This window comes from Delphinapterus leucas, chromosome 14 (assembly GCF_059928025.1).
Source record: "Delphinapterus leucas isolate spDelLeu-1000000601 "Yukka" chromosome 14, BTC_Dleu_Yukka2, whole genome shotgun sequence".
Lineage (NCBI taxonomy): Eukaryota > Metazoa > Chordata > Mammalia > Artiodactyla > Monodontidae > Delphinapterus > Delphinapterus leucas.
In genome coordinates, this window is record NC_143142.1 from 6174027 (window position 1) to 6189879 (window position 15853).

General features: G+C 46.3%; 2 protein-coding genes across 15 annotated transcripts in view; both read right to left on the reverse strand.

Annotated features, from left to right (window-relative positions):
• Positions 1 to 157: 157 nt before the first annotated feature.
• ZNF664 (zinc finger protein 664) lies at positions 158 to 1972 on the reverse strand. Its single transcript, XM_089894400.1, has one exon. The coding sequence runs from the start codon at positions 1551 to 1553 to the stop codon at positions 768 to 770; it is 786 nt and encodes a 261-aa protein (XP_089750526.1). The 5' UTR covers positions 1554 to 1972; the 3' UTR covers positions 158 to 767.
• Positions 1756 to 15853, reverse strand: part of LOC149747538 (uncharacterized) — a 32916-nt gene continuing 18818 nt past the window's right edge. For 2 of the 14 annotated variants that reach the window (XR_016387459.1, XR_016387463.1), the window contains 4 exons: positions 4347 to 4425; positions 2458 to 2552; positions 2255 to 2318; positions 2102 to 2149 (listed from right to left, as the gene is read on the reverse strand). Coding sequence is in view for 6 of the 14 variants with exons in the window: in XM_089894401.1 (XP_089750527.1) it covers positions 2001 to 2149; positions 2255 to 2318 (213 nt within the window). In the remaining 8 variants the exon portion in view is untranslated. The other 12 variants (XM_089894404.1, XM_089894403.1, XR_016387458.1 and 9 more) reach the window with 10 other exon arrangements.

Below are 15853 nucleotides of genomic sequence, written 5' to 3' on the forward strand. Positions count from 1 at the left end.
TCAAGTTAAAAATATGTGATGTAGCCACTAGAAAATTAAGTCTGACTAACAGAGACACAGTGATTAGCAGAATTCACAAAATTAAAGAAAAGTTCAAGGGCATGTATGTCTGCCAATGATTTCGCCAACAAAGTAAATGGAAATTATGAGTCACCTAAAATCTAAAATGAAATTTAATGCCATCTAGGAAGGGGTGGATATTTATGGGTATTTTGAGGATATACAGGTACAGTGAGTTCAGAAGTAACGGGATATATGGACAGATACGTAGAGGCTGAATCGAGTGGTAACCTCAGAAATACCAGAGCACTACTTCGTGAGAGCTGGCCGTTTTCAAATGCATTCACCAGTATGCTTGGATCAAGAGAAGGTCGGTCATGAGCTCCCGAAATGCGGGAGTATCTGGGGTAACTTTTAGGTAAAGTGTAGACAGAAGGTGACTCAGGAGGCTGGGCAAGGATCATGGTTTCCTGTGTAGTGTTTCAACTATGGAGGCATCGCGCCAGAATCCCAGGAAACGCACACCCACGACTGGGACCTCACAGCCTGTCCTGGGCAAACACGCGGAGGGATTCCAGATTCAAAGTCAAGCTGTGGAACACACTTGGCATGAATCCAAAAAAATCAACCTCACACGTGCCTCTTGGAAAACAATGTTCTGCTGGGGCTTGCTGTAAAAATTTCTTGGGTCAATGTAGGTATTTACAGGGTTTTCCTTCCTAGTGGCACTTATGGGTTTTAGGATTTTCATCTCTTAGCAAAACGCTTTATATAACTGATATTTTGAGATGGTTTCTCTCCTTTGTGTGCACTCTCTGGTGGATGCAGAGGCTGGTGCTCTGACTGAAGGCCTTCCCACACTCATCACATTTGAAAGGTTTCTCCCCCGTGTGCACTCTCTGGTGGATGCAGAGGCTCGAGCTCTGGCTGAAGGCCTTCCCACACCCACAGCATCTATAGGGCTTCTCCCCGGTGTGGACTCTCTGATGGATGCAGAGGCTCGAGCTCTGGCTGAAGGCCTTCCCACACTCATAGCATTTATAGGGCTTCTCTCCTGTGTGGACTCTCTGATGCATGCAGAGGCTAGAAGTGTGCCTGAAGGCCTTCCCGCACTCTTCACATTTAAAGGGCTTCTCTCCGGTGTGGACTCTCTGATGCATGCAGAGGTTTGAACTATTGCTAAAGCCCCTTCCGCACTCACTACAGACATAGGGTTTCTCACCTGTGTGAACTCTCATGTGAATCTGAAGGTGTGAGCTCCAGTTGAAGGCTTTGCCGCACTCGTAGCACTTATAGGGCTTCTCCACCGTGTGGATCTTCTTGTGTCTATTGAGCTTTGTCGTGGTGCTAAAGTCCTTCCCGCAATCATCACATTTATACGCCTTCTCTCCCGTGTGGTCTCTCCAATGGATATGGAGCTCTGACAGATGAAAGAAACCCTTGTCGCACTTGTCACACTTATGGGGCTTCTCAGCAGTGTGAACTTTCTGATGCATAAAAAGATCTGCTCTCTCAGAGAAGAATTCCCTACACATGGGGCACTTGTAGATCATGTTTCCTATTTGGTATCGTGATTTAGCGGAGAAGATTTCCTCACAACTACTACAGTTACAGGGCTGCTATTTCACAGAGTCTCTCACTTGGCCATTTTGGTGCTTATCTCAGGCTGGCTCTGCTCGGGAGGTTCGAGGCCGGCCTAAGCTCTCCCCTGCCTGTCTTTCTATGGAAGGTTCCTCCCTGCATAGTGCTCCTCACTCGGTATTATTATTGATTAGAAAGTGACATTTACTTCCACGTGGACTCTGTAACTCGTTAACACAGAACTTTCTTTGAGATCCTGAGCTGCCAACATTCCAAGGGGCTCCCAAGGTAGAAACCTTTGCGTTTTTAAGCCCCTGGAATCTTCCTCTTGCAGAATAATCTCGTACTTCTCAGTTGCAGGAAAAGGTCTGCACAGTGTCCCCTGTAGCCAAGGGTGTGATACTGCGTGCTGGTCTCGGTCACCAGGAGCCTCCCCTTGCAGAGTCACAATGACATCCTGCCTCCTGCACATCAGACAGGAGCCTCCCGGGAAGCCAGCGCCTTGGGTCCAGGTGTGTCAGTCCTTCCTGGTGAGGATTCCCTACGCAGGTGTCACTCCAGCAGTCTCCTATAACAGAAACATAAATACTTACACTGAAAATGCCTTTCTTGTCCAGAAAATTGCTATGGATTCCATAATTAATTTTATAAACGTGACAGCAGTAACACAGACCTTTTTTGATCTTGAGGAAGGAGCTCTTATCTTCCAGAGAGACGTGTCTCTTGGATTTGCAGGTCTGAAGAAGAGAATTTGTAGATATCATGCTCCTGTTCACAGCCCAAGTACATAATCCAATTACAAGCACTTACTGTAATTATCTGAGCAACATCAAGGGAATACTACTGAAAAAGAAAAGAAATCCTCAGAAGACCTACATGTGAGTATGAGAAGCAGCTGTCCTGCATAAAAGGCACACGAAGGAAAACGCACTCCACTTGGAACTTCAGAAGGGAAAATGTTGCTTCTGGAGCTGAAACATAATATCGAGTCACCTCCCAATCCACAGAAAGAATAAATATATGACAGCATCAAATGTCATTCCCTTGCTTAACTGTCCTCCATGGTTTCCTGATGTACTTAAAATCCAAATCCTTAACCTAAAAACCAAGGTCCTGCATGACCTTGCCCCCAAGCTCCCCGACCTCACGCGTGGCTTGGTGTGTGAGCCGCCTCTCCCCTACGTAAAGGCGGCCCCTGGCTAAGGCTCTATTTTAACCTCTTATTTGATTCCTTCAAAGCACAGAGAACTTGTAATTATCTTATGGTTCCTTGCTTCTTGTTCTGTGTCCCGTACTAGACTATAAATGCCAGGAGGGAAGAACTCTGTATGTTGCTCGCTGTTACATCCTGGCAAAGGGAGGTGGGGAGGTGTTTCAGTTAGCATTTGTTGAATGCATCTCCAGAGTACTTATGACACCGCCTCTCTCCTGCAGACGTGGCCTGCTTAAGAAAGCAGCAGATATCTTCTACATCTATATCTTCTACAGCAGATAAAGGTACATTTTCCAGTGCCTTGTTACCAGGCTTTTGATAACCAACATGGGACGAAATATATACCAAATAGAAGGAGAGGAAACAGAAGAAAATTCCAAAATATTCAATCTGAAATCTTTTGAGGTTTAGGATGCCGTAGCCACCTTTTCATGCCCTGTACTTTATACTCAGTAAGTGATACTTCAATTAATTAATGAAATTAACAGATCTTAAAATAACACTCTCCATAATATGTTTTATATAAAGATAGGGTACATGAGAGATTGAGATTTCTTCAACATTAAAATTGCAAAATAAATTGCACTGTTTCTAGATGGAAGTGTTAGAACAATGAAATTCAACTAGATAAACAAAATTTCAGCAAAAAAAATATAGTCAATGTCTGAAAAAGTATATATGCATCTATCCTCTGACCCAGTAATCACACTTCTAGAGCTCTATCCCAAGATATACTGCAACACAGGAATGACTGATGGCCCAGTTTATTGAGGCAGTACTTGTAACAGCAAAATTGCCAGCAACCCAAGGCCCGTCCACTGGGGAGTGGCTGAATCAGCTCTGGGACTTCATTCCGTGAACTACTGCTCAGCCATTTAAGACAGGGAATGAGGAAGAGCATGATGTACTGATGTGAGTGAACCCCGATAACACTGTTCAGTAAAAACACACACAAGGCATAGAATAATAGCTCAAACATGCTATCTTTTGTGCAAAAAAAGAGGGGAATATGAATTATTTAAATATTTCTTTACATGATGTATAAAAGTAAACATGGAGAAGGATAATACAAAATGAATTTTTTATTGAAGTATAGTTAATTACAATGTTCTATTAGTTTCAGGTGTACAGCAAGTGATTCTGTTATACATATATATATATATATTCCTTTTCAGATTATTTTCCATCAAAGGTTATTGCAAGATATTGTGTATAGTTCCCTGTGCTATACAGTAGGTCCTTGTTGTTCACCTATTTTATATATAGTAGTGTGTATACGTTAATCCCAAACTCCTAATTTATCTTCCCACCCCCATTATCCCCTTTGGTAACCATAAGTTTGTTTTCTATGTCTGTGAATCTATTTCTGTTTAATACAAAATGAATTTAAATGGGAGGAAGGAGAAAAGGATGATGTAAAGTTTCTCTGAATGTAACTTGTGTTGTAGTTTTGACTTTGGAGACATATGTATCTTTATAAATTCAAAAAATAAAACTAAATAAACAAGAAAAGCAATCCCTAAATTTTGAAAACAAAATGAAGAAAACGAACCTTAACTTTCAAGTTGGTGACATATCCACAAATGACTTTTGAGTACAGTAGACTGATCACACATACTCAGGGGGACATTCTGTTGATAAACAAAGCTGCAAAGAAGTCAAACGTCTTTCAATAGTTTAACTTAGTTATAATAACGGTGGTGTTTTTATAAAGTAGGATAACGCAAATAAGTCATTACGGTAATGTTGTTAGGAACCAAGATTCGAGGTGAAACAAATGAGATACAAATATAAAATCAAAGGTAAGGAAAAAAATCCTATAACGTAAAATTTGACTTAGAAACATCAGTTTGAATTCATATCTTTTTTTTTCTTAAGGCTGTCCATCAAAAAGGCCTGGAAGCAATGACAACCGACAGCAATGGTCCCTTCCCTTATAGACCCTTTTCCACCAAATGGCACAGGGACCCTTGCAGAATGCCTGGTCTCAAGAGCAGCACTTTATGAAGTGAGCCTGGGACACCTTGTTATGCCAGAATGTAAGAGAGTCATGGCAAAGGAACACAGATGCCAATTCATGAAGAGACTCCTGCAGGCCAAAAATGGGACAACTAAGCATCAAAAGGAACAATGAATGCAATCCACTGAAACACACTAAATAGACAAAACCCCCGAGTTCGCAATGACGACAAGGGTTGGGGAGGAGCGGAAAAAGAAAGAGAGGGACAGACAGAGGCAGAGAGACAGACTCAAGGCACTAGACTAAACTGAAAGTTACAGGACACCAATTTTTACCTTTTTTGACACTTGGCAACTAAAAGGAAAGAATGAAAAATCCTTCGTCTATGAACTATCTTTCAAGATGATGCAACAATCCAGCTAGGAAACACGCAACCCTAACGAAATGCCTGATTCAGACCACGGTAAGAAATGGGTGAAAACGTCAGATGAAAGGCTGATCAAGAACTTTTTACATTTTGAGGATCTGGCTGTCAACCCCTGAACCCACCAATCCATGATGTCAGCGTAACTCCAAGGGGCAACAGGAAACACACAGCGTCACCTGCAACATTCCTGCCAAACACGCCTCCAGGACTCATTTTTATTTGAAGGAACTAGGAGGGCTAGAGGAACTACCAGGATACCAGCAGAAAAATATCAAAATGTGACGCAGTCCACAGGACAGCTACCCATTTCTGCAACAAGTAAATGGCATGGAGCAAGGGGGAGGGGGCGCTGGGCTGCTCTAGATTACAAAGACTTGAGATAGAACCACCCTAACAGCCAAATGTAACTTGAAGACCTACCTTCTTCAGAATCTGATTCAAATAGGCCAGCTGCTAAAACGGACAACTGGGGAAGCACCGTTAGGGACTAGGTATCAGATGACACAAGGAACACTGCTCACTGTATTCCGTGTGACAATGCCTTTGCAGTTGTGTAAACAAATGTCTGTATTTTTTGAGATTTATACTGAAGTTTGTAAGGATGAAAGGACATGATGTCTGAGATGTGTCTTAAAATGCTTTGGCCAAAATAAAAACAACAGACAAAGCAAATGAGGGAGGATTGTTGTAACTGTTGCTTCTAGGTGATGGATAAATGATGAATAAGCTAATCTATCTTCCTTTGTGTATGTCTGTAATTTTCCATGATAACAAAACTGGTTCATGTTGGGAAAACATTCTTTTCCTGCTCCTCTTGCAATGACAAACTGATCCCAGAACCCGGCACATTGCACAGAGGTGAAACTGAACTAAACAGATGCAATCCTCCAATGGCTGTGACTTCCCCAATCAATCCTGAGCACGTGAGAACGTGTGCACCGCAGATGTCACTGGAGAGCAGAGGGAAGGTGACGGTGACAAGCAGGGGACACAGGGAGCAGTGCTGCACTCCACCCTCCTTCCCTCCTGAGCTAATTAACCGAGACGCCATGCGGTTCTCCTGGTGCCCTCCCTCAGAAATGAAGCAGTGAGGGTCAAGGCATCCATCCAGACTGGCCTCAGGAGAGGCTGACTCTGCTCAGAAGGGTGGAAACACCAAGCTCAGCGATGTGAAACTCCTACAGTTGTCGTACATGAACTCCCACCAGTTTCTCTGGACGAGGAGTCAGGTACTGCCATTCCTTCCAGGTAAAATGCCTGGACACACATGTAAGTCTCACCGCATGAGGGCAAGCTACATTCTGCAGGAAAAAGCTCAAGCAAAAGAACCTCCAGCAAATTTGCCATGTGACCAACCAAAAAACAAAAGAAGGACAAACCACCACCAAGGATCCTCACTGTAGCCTTTCCTAAAATAGCACCTGCCTCACTGCTTCCATCCATACAAAGGAGACTGTAAACCCAGTGAGTAGGTAGATGCCACAGAATTCTACAGATTCCAAGGGCACAATGTCCCCAAGATTCTCTCACTCAAGACGACGTCTCCTATCCAATGTCCCATAATGGCTTTCAAGGGGACAGCCCATTGTTTGACTGTGAGGCCACCTGGGAGACCTGAGGAGGAAGGAACCTTGCACTGAGGTCACCTGGCACTGCCACGAGTGATGTCCCATCTGTCCACGAGACCTCAGGGGCACCCTCAGCAGTACAAGCCTTCAATTTATATTTGAGGAGAACCTCCCAAACAGGAAGGTTAGAGTCCGGCTGAGAAGTGACAGGAAGAAAGCTTCAAGTAGCCCATCTGCCTCAAGTCCCCACCTTCCATGAAAAGAGCCCTCTTCTCTCCCTGTAGTTTGTCCATTAGCAGCTGTGCCTCATCTAAACCTTGTGACACCAAACAATACCTGAATTTGTACCCATCTCCCAGCACAGTCAGAAGTGAGGGATCAGCTAATAAACAACTGTGGCTGAAATGCGAGGAAGTAAAAAAATGAGTCCTAAATACAAAGAAACTATGCCCTGAGAGAACAAAAGCTCTGGGCCCTGGCATTGGAAAGGGTCATCTGGAAACAGAGACGCAGGATTAACGGGCTGGGAGAACGGAGCTGTTGCCCTTTGAGTGCTGATCCGGCCAAGAGCTCTCAACTCTAGACGCAGATTCAACCACCACTGCGCTCAGGAGGTAACACTACTACTGGACTGTGGTCTGAGGCACTGCGTCTGCTGCAGTGGCCTTGAATTTCCTTGCAGGCAGATATGCCTGCAGGGAGAGGAGCCCACTCTGGTCACATCTGCAGGGGGCAAAGGTCAAGAGGAAGGTACAGAGGGGGGGACGCTGATTTTCTCTCCAAATTTCGGCCTGAATCTGTTGCAGAACTTGAAGATAACAGTCCCTCCACCCTGGGAGGAAGCTCAGGACACTGTGCTGGGGAGGGAGATTCTGAATGTGGATTTTGAAAGAGGATTATTTAAACTACTTCTGTGTACGTCTTTCACGTATTACTCTCTTTTACACAGCTGTCCCCAGAATATGATTCTGCACAGGAAAAACGGGCGAACTAGTTTTTCACAGACTTCTTGTTAAAATGATCCGATGCTTGCAAAATAGAAGGACCCAGGCTGCACAGGGCAGGTGTTGAAGAACGAACAGAAGAGCAGGCGAGCAAGACACTGAGAGTCACTGTCCCACAGGGCCTGGTGCTGGGCTGACGGGAGGCGTCAGTGTGGCTGCACTCAGCAGAGCCAACCACCCAACACAGAGACGCAGGCCGGGCAATGGCGACCAGCAGGCGCTCCAGAACGCTGACTCGGATCTGGATCACACTCAGTACAGGCTGGACGTGAAATCAAGACCAACCACCCTGACCCAGCAGGAGAGAAATCCAGTCACGCTCGTCAAGGAGTTGGCACCAGAAGCCTCGCCCTCAGACTGCACCCGCGCACCAGGCCGGCTGCTGTTGTGCGCTGTACCGCGGTCCTTCTACAGTATGATGGCTCCTATAAAGCATTAAATATAAATAACCCCACCCTAGAGTAGCAGACTCTTTAATACATCAGTTAAATCTGTGTCAACAGAGATCAAACTAACTTCCTATCTAGAACCAGATCTGCCAGAACATGTGGTTTATAGTTCTGCCACTCGAAGGGATAAGGGCACACTTTCTGGGAAAGATAAAAATGAAACAGAATAGGAAAGAAGACATTCCTATGCCTCCAGCCTCAACCAAAAACCCCACCACCAACTGCAGTGCGCTGCACCGGCCATGTGACTCATCTCCCCCACTTGTAGAGCAGGCATTGTGTCATGGGGCCTGGAGAAGATTCTCAAAGATAACCAAAGTGCCGTAGCTCAGGTGATGATGCCCTAGACTAGTCACTGTGAAATATAAAGACTCCAAATCAACTTCCAGGTCTCTTAATTACTGGGAAGTGCTTTACAGGAAGATCCCTGTGTTCCCAGTTGCCCTAACACATGTTGGTTCATGCCATGTTGTTTAGTGTTTGATTTATAAATGATACTCAAGAGAATCCAGCTCACCCAGAAGCAGGCCTAGAAGAAAGCCACCACTGATGCAACAGTCCTGGAAACTGAACTCAGATGCAAGATCAGCACATGCATGCATGCAGGTATACGTTCCACAAACATTTAGCACCCAGCATTTGTCAGGCAGCGGGCTACACTCTGGAAGATCCTATGAAGAACAACACAGCCACGGCTTCTGCATTCATGTGGTTTACAGTCTAGGAGGGGAAGGAGACAGGCCCAGCATCATGCAAGCGGTGCTGTGGCCGAGCAGGCCCCAGGGACACAGCTGCACGAAGGGGGGCATCCTAACTAGTCTTTCGTGACAAGGAAGACTTCTAGTAAACTCTACTTTTAGACTGAAACCGAAAGGACAAACCGAGTTAACCACGAAGGGTAGGAGGACAGAGGGTCTTGGCCTAGAGAAGGGCAAGTGTCTAGAGACAACCAGAACCACCAAGCCTAGGAGCACACGTTCAGCATGTGGAAGGCAAAAGGGGGGCTCTGCCCCTCTCTTACCTCTACCAGATTATGATGTGAAAGGACACTTCCTTAGAATAAAACTCTAAGGTTCAAAATCAAAGGGGAGTGGGCAGCAATGGAAAAGAATATTCCGTCTGGAAATGAGAGGGGAGGCTTTCTAACTGATTTGTAGTTTCTGCTGTGGCCACCTCAGCCGTAGGAATCCCTCCTCAGGGCCTGGCCAGTGAGGGAGTGTGGCTCATTCCCACGGGACCAAGACAGAGCCTGCCTGCGTGTCACAGCCTGGGACAGGGTGGGGAGCATACAAAACTCCACTCACCCGTCCCTGCCACTCCCCTTCCCACAGCAACCGTGACTCCACATCTCCCGAAATCATCATAAACCCTGCCAAGGGATCACCTGCTAGAGCAGTCGGAAGACTACATGCCCCCTAATGGGCCAAGAACATGAAAAAGCTCCAGCCTCACCCAGAAGTCCTGATCGCTAGAAAACATTCCAAAAAGAAATAAGATTCCACTCTTCCTCTACACTCGTCAAAGCCAAGGAAAACCTACAGTCAATCCGACAGCATGATCCTGAGAGCGTGAGTCTCTGTGCAGCGCCAGTCCCGCGTCCCCAGCTGCCCCCACTCCTTCCAACGCTCAGCCCACTGAAAGCCGCCTCTCACCCCAAGAAGTAGCACTTTCTGCCAACCTTTTTTATCCTGCAAAAAACACACACTTGCCAGCTCTTCCACCAACAGTGTGACTTTAAGCAACTCACTTAAGCCTAAGACTCAATTACCTCAAACGTAAAAGAGAAATGGTACTCATATCCATCTCTCGGGGCTGTTACAAAAATGAAATGAGACAATGCACAAGCCTAGGCCCCATAAACTCTCCCCCGTCCTTCCCTCAACTCGTTGAACATCGGGAAGGCATGCTGTTTACTGGAGGGTGGCTTCAGGAACCTGCAGTGCTCAGCCGTCAACCTGTCACCTCCCAGCGTCCATACGCTTTCCTGACTGCACGCTCACTTCCTGTTCGGGATCACCTCTCCCTGTCTACGCAGCACTGATGGGCCAATAAATCAGGGTGCTCTATCCTCCCACAGTGAAAACCGAGTCCCCAGACCTTCCCCTCCTGAGTTGGGGAAAATGCTAATAAATACTGGCTACAGAATGACAAAGAAATTCTTTTCCCTAAAAGCTCCTCTTTTATCCAATTTCCTAGCTCAGAGTCAGCTGGGTTTGCCGTGGTATCCATCTCTTCCTTCTCCTCTGTCCCTGCTACGCACAGAAATGTTGAAGTATGCTCTAAAATACGTCCTTCACATTCTGTTTTCCTCACTCACTCCAGGTTCAAGGCCTCTCCTACAACACACTAAGCCAAGAGCCTGACAAACGGCCTGGTTCACCTTAAAACCATGCTCCAGCAAGGCGCACGAAGTCAGATGCCTTCTGGGATCCGATAGGGAATATAACCGTGTGCTCTTGTCCGGCTTAAGACATCAGGGGCTAGGGGGTCTCTCCCACCTACTCCCCTTAAAAGCATTCATTCCTACAAATAAAACGTCAGCAGGCTGAAATCAGTCCACCAGCCACAAGTTGAGTCTCTTGCAAAAAACCCAACTTGTGAACATGGGATACTGAACAACTGTCCAACCTCGGGAAGCTCAGTTCTTTCCAGTTACTGTCGCAGACCAGCAATTCTCAAAAACCAAGACTCTTGGGGGTTCCAAAACCCTTATAAAACAAGATCAAAATGATTTTCAAAATAACAGTAAGATGTAGTTTACTTTTTTCACTGTGCTGACACTTGCATGGAGGGTGCAGAAGTACTGGCTGGTAAACTGCCGACTCCTCAGGCCCCTCACACAGAGCCCTACGGCGGAGGCACCAAGTGATACCTGTAGTCAAAGTGTTCTTCACCTCCAGGGGCTCACAGTAAGCCAAAGTTTCACTTAAGAATATCCTTGGGCTTCCCTGGTGGCACAGTGGTTGGGAGTCCGCCTGCCGATGCCGGGGACACGGGTTCGTGCCCCGGTCCGGGAAGATCCCACATGCCGCGGAGCGGCTGGGCCCGTGAGCCATGGCCGCTGAGCCTGCGCGTCCGGAGCCTGTGCTCCGCAACGGGAGAGGCCACAACAGTGAGAGGCCCGTGTACCGCAAAAAAAAAAAAAAAAAAAAAAAGAATATCCTTGAAGAAGCAATAAAAAAATAATTTTACTAAATCTAGACCCTTTTATTATATTTATTACATTTATGTTAAACATATTATGTTTATTACATTGATATGAAATACATACAAATATATTTTCAATGTATATTTATCATATTCTAGATTAAAATGGAAGCATACCAGGTCGCATACCCAAGGGCAATGGTTGCCTAAAGGAAAAGCACTTGTATAAATGTAACTGTCTGAGCTGCAAGCTGAACCGCCTCTTCTTCTCGACAGAACATCATTTTTACTTGAGTGACTACACACTTGCTATGCAGACTTAGGTGCCGGACAGACATCTCAGATAACAGGAAACTGATGGTATTTACTGCCAACTGTCAAATCCGAGCTTTCAAGTGAAGATTGGGATTTTGGAAAACTCCTGTCACCATGAGCTCTCCAGCTTCCTGAGACTTGAAGACTTTCCTGATGAGACTGACAGCAACACTTACCGTGAATTTTCTGAAATTACATGTAATGGAACATATAAACATTCTCAGGATCTGCAAAAAGTGAACCAGTGTTGCCCATACGACCAACGTGTCAGGTAACAAATCATTGTGGGTAAAAGATCTATTCAAAGTACAAAAGAGACCAGGGATTTTTAACATAGCACAGTACAAAAGGTTCACTGATAGGACTGTACACTGCAACTAACCTGTAGGAACCGACCACTTGTCAAGTTTCGGTATCGTGTCACAAATGAACTCACAATTACCTGAAAAGGCTACCGAAATCCCTTTTTCAATTCTCTTGTCTGTGAGGCTGGATGTCTTCATCTACTTCAGCTAAAACAACATATTGCCAGAGATTGAACACAGAAGCGGATGTAAATATTGCCACTCTTCCTACTAGATGTTTTCTTGTTTTAGAAAATAGCTATTTTTCATACAAATGTAATTTGTGTTAATGTGTAATGAGTTTGTCATTATTTTTTAATTAATTTTTTTGTGAAGTTCTAGTCTTCATTTCTATTATAAGCATCGATGCCCATAACCCACACAGACAGAAAGCTCTTTGAGGTCCTTAAATGACACTTCTTAAAGCGTAAAAGGATCCAAAGACCAAAAAGGGGTTGAGATTCCATCTCAAACCGACTTTTTTTTTTAAAGCTGAAAGTATGTGAACAAACTGTAAGATGAACACTTACTAATAGCTAGTAATTTCCATCATCAGCCATCATTATTCTGGTTGTAAGAAAAATACCCTCCAAATTCCTCTACAATAACCCCAAAGTCAAGTTTTGTACATGAGAAGACTAAAAGATGAACACTACAAGAAATAACTCTTTACCCAGAGAGATGTTTTATAAAGGATTCAGAAATTATCCCATTAGGCAGAAGCCACTAATGTGTTCCTCTAAGACCTTGATTTCGGTTCCAAGGCCCTGTGATTCTTATTATCCTATACGGTTCCCCCTGGACATAATGGATGTCCCTGTTCGTGGACAGAGAACATGGAACGTGTCCCCAGCATGGCTAGGAACTCGTCCTCCTCACAAACCATCAGGAAGTCCCACAAATCAACTCACTCAGATAGTAATTGGGCAGTGGTTTGCTAAGGAACCTCTGCTTGGCCCTTTTCTACAGGCCTTGGCAACAAAAAATAAATGGAAAGGCTGTTCAGGTCCCTGGTGCCTGCATGCTGCAGAGAAACAGGGCTAAGAAGTTCAAGGCCATCCCCCGTGTGCTGCAGGGACCTGGGCACACGACAGAGGCAGCATCTACCTCCTTGTTCATCTCACTACACGTTCAGAAAATTCCAGTCTAAACTACACATAACAGGGTATAGCTGACCTAGATACTCAAGCTCCATAGGCCCAGTCCACCCCATCTCTGCTCGGCTACCTGTCTCAGAATAACTTAATTAGAGCAGTCACTTGTAACGCATCGATTAGGACTGTGAATGTCAAGCCCACTCTATTTTGCTCCTACATCACCATCGGTCCTTGAATAGAAGATATTAGCGGCCTGGAAGACACCCAGGCTGGCTGCCCAAAAGGCCCTTCCTATTTCCCACACTTTTCCCAGTACGTCACTTCTCAAGCTACCAGGGCCGCTTCTCCTCATTACGGTCCCTCTGCACGGGCCCCGGGCCACCTCTACGGTCACGGGTCACAGGGAAGGCCACCTTGTAAGGTCCTAGCCCTCTCACCTTGGTGGCTGGCTTCCCTCAACACTCTACAGCAGCCCCAAAGGCCTCCAGCTAGTCCGCTCCCCACACCTCATCTGCCCTCAGTGACAACCCCTGCAAGGCCCAACTGCGGGCCGCGTTCCTGAGGCGTGCTTCTCACTCACAGAGGTGAGAACGCAGGCTTCCTCATCTCCCAGGCTGACCTCCGGAACGGGAAGCTGGAGGCAGTCCAAGCTGAGAGGGGAGCCTCGCTTACAGCAGCTCAAGCACGCAGCTCTCTCCGGGGCCTAAATCTCCCGGGGCCAAATGCCCAGCCTCACAACACGGTCCAGGCTTCTATCCACCTAAGGGCCAGTTCAGGTGCTCACGTGCTGCACCTACTCACTGGCGTACCACACGCTTCGGAAAACCACAGTGGCCTCAAAGCAGGCTCCTGAAACGGTCCGTCAGTCACCAGCCACTGGCTGCCATTCACGCGGCGTCTACTCAGTAACCTGCCCTAAGCCCTGTTCCAACACTCCCCGACCTGGCGCTCAAGCAGCGCTTCCTGAATCCACCACGATAAGCTGCCTTGGTAATTTATAGGGACAGTTTGCCCGAGGGCACTGAGGCCAACTTTTAGGTCAAAGGAGTTTCTGAGTCTGAGCAGGAGTCTCCAACTCACCTTTAATGACAACAGTGGGTTTTACATCACTTCTGATGCCTTCCTCTCTGCTTCCCTGCCACCAGTGGGTGAGAAAAGACCCCAATCCAGTGTGACCCCTGAGCACTAAAAGAGAGCCCCTGCCACTGGCTTCCTCAGCCGCTCACCCAGGATCTCCCAGGGGGCCACCTTATCCCTACCCCGACCACGTTTCCTACTTGGGGCCCCACGTGTGTGGGCTCCTCTCTCCCCGCCCCCTATTCCTGCCCACACATCCTGAGGCCTTACACGCTAAAAGTCCTAGGTTCCCTGACCTCGCGCCTAATAAAGTTCTCAATGGCTAAGGATCTGGGCTCTGGGTTTTAATGATCCGTAGGGAAGAGAGCTGCTTTCCTCCTGTCCTTGGGACAACTGCTCTTCGTGTGACTTGGTTTAATGACTCCTAATGGAAAAAAGATAAAAGACAAAAGAAACCGTGCCGTATTTTTCTTTAACTAGAAATTATCTCAGAGGCTATGAAATTAGGTCTGGAGAAGGGCAACAAAAAGTATGGAGGGAGTGAGGCCAAGTTTTCTTCTGAGTCTGAGAAGGAAGTCTGAGAAGGACAACTGCCTGTGTGATTACGGTGATAAAGGATGACATAGGTATATACTCCTCAGCTTCCCTCCAGCCCAGTCCTCCCACAAAAATGACCTCTGGAATGACACAGCGGGGCGTGGGCCTGGCTCTGCCGCTTGCTGTGTGACCCCGGCTGATCTAAGACTGATCAGTAAAAATATGGATAATCGTGTCTACAACCCTTTGCTGTGATAATTAAAGAAGATAATAAGTGTGAAAGTACTTATCAGAGTGCCCACAGCTTGGCTGAAGCCAAATAAATGTGAGTTTCCTTATTTCCCTTATTTTGACTAGTGCATGACACACTCCTTCATTTGCCTCATCTCACAGGCAGAGGCCTCCCAAGACCCCACGGTGTGTCTCCCAGTAATTACGGTTCCTCCTCTGCTCCAAGTCAAACGCTGCTTTCACACCTTCGTGTCTGTCTCCTGCACCTCCCGCTTCTACCCAGCAGTTTTTCCTTCTTGACTCTCTATTCATAGGCTTGTCTTAAAATCCTTCTGACTGCAGTGACATTTCCTCACACTCTGGACTCCACCACCACACCACCTGTTTCCTGCTCTTCGACACTGTACACAGGAACGCCCAAGGAATGGGACACGATGTGATTTGCTTCACTGATGGCCCCTATGTGAGTACCACATATAAGGCCCAAGTTTACCTTATCTAGTAAATGTGTAACATCTATATACATTAGGAATCATAATAATTTGGTGGGTGGAACACTGGGCTTGCAGTAAGAAGTTCTAAGTTCAAATTCTTGATCTGACACTGAACAGCTGTGTGGCCACAGATCACTCATTCTCAGCCTCAACTCACTCATCCAGGAAATGGATGGTCAGACCCACTGTTAGTCATACAGATGCTCACTCTCGCTCTCACAGGGCTTAAGGGCCTCTGCCTCATTCTGTCCCCAGGAAGGAGCAGCAAAGACCGGGAAGCAGTGGGGGGTATGGGAGGGGGGACTGAGAACAAAAGCTTTTCGGGACACAACAAGGATGCTTAGAGAGTCAATGCACCTAAGCACTACAGCCTGTAAGACTGTGCCCTCGCCTGCATAACCTGCCTTTT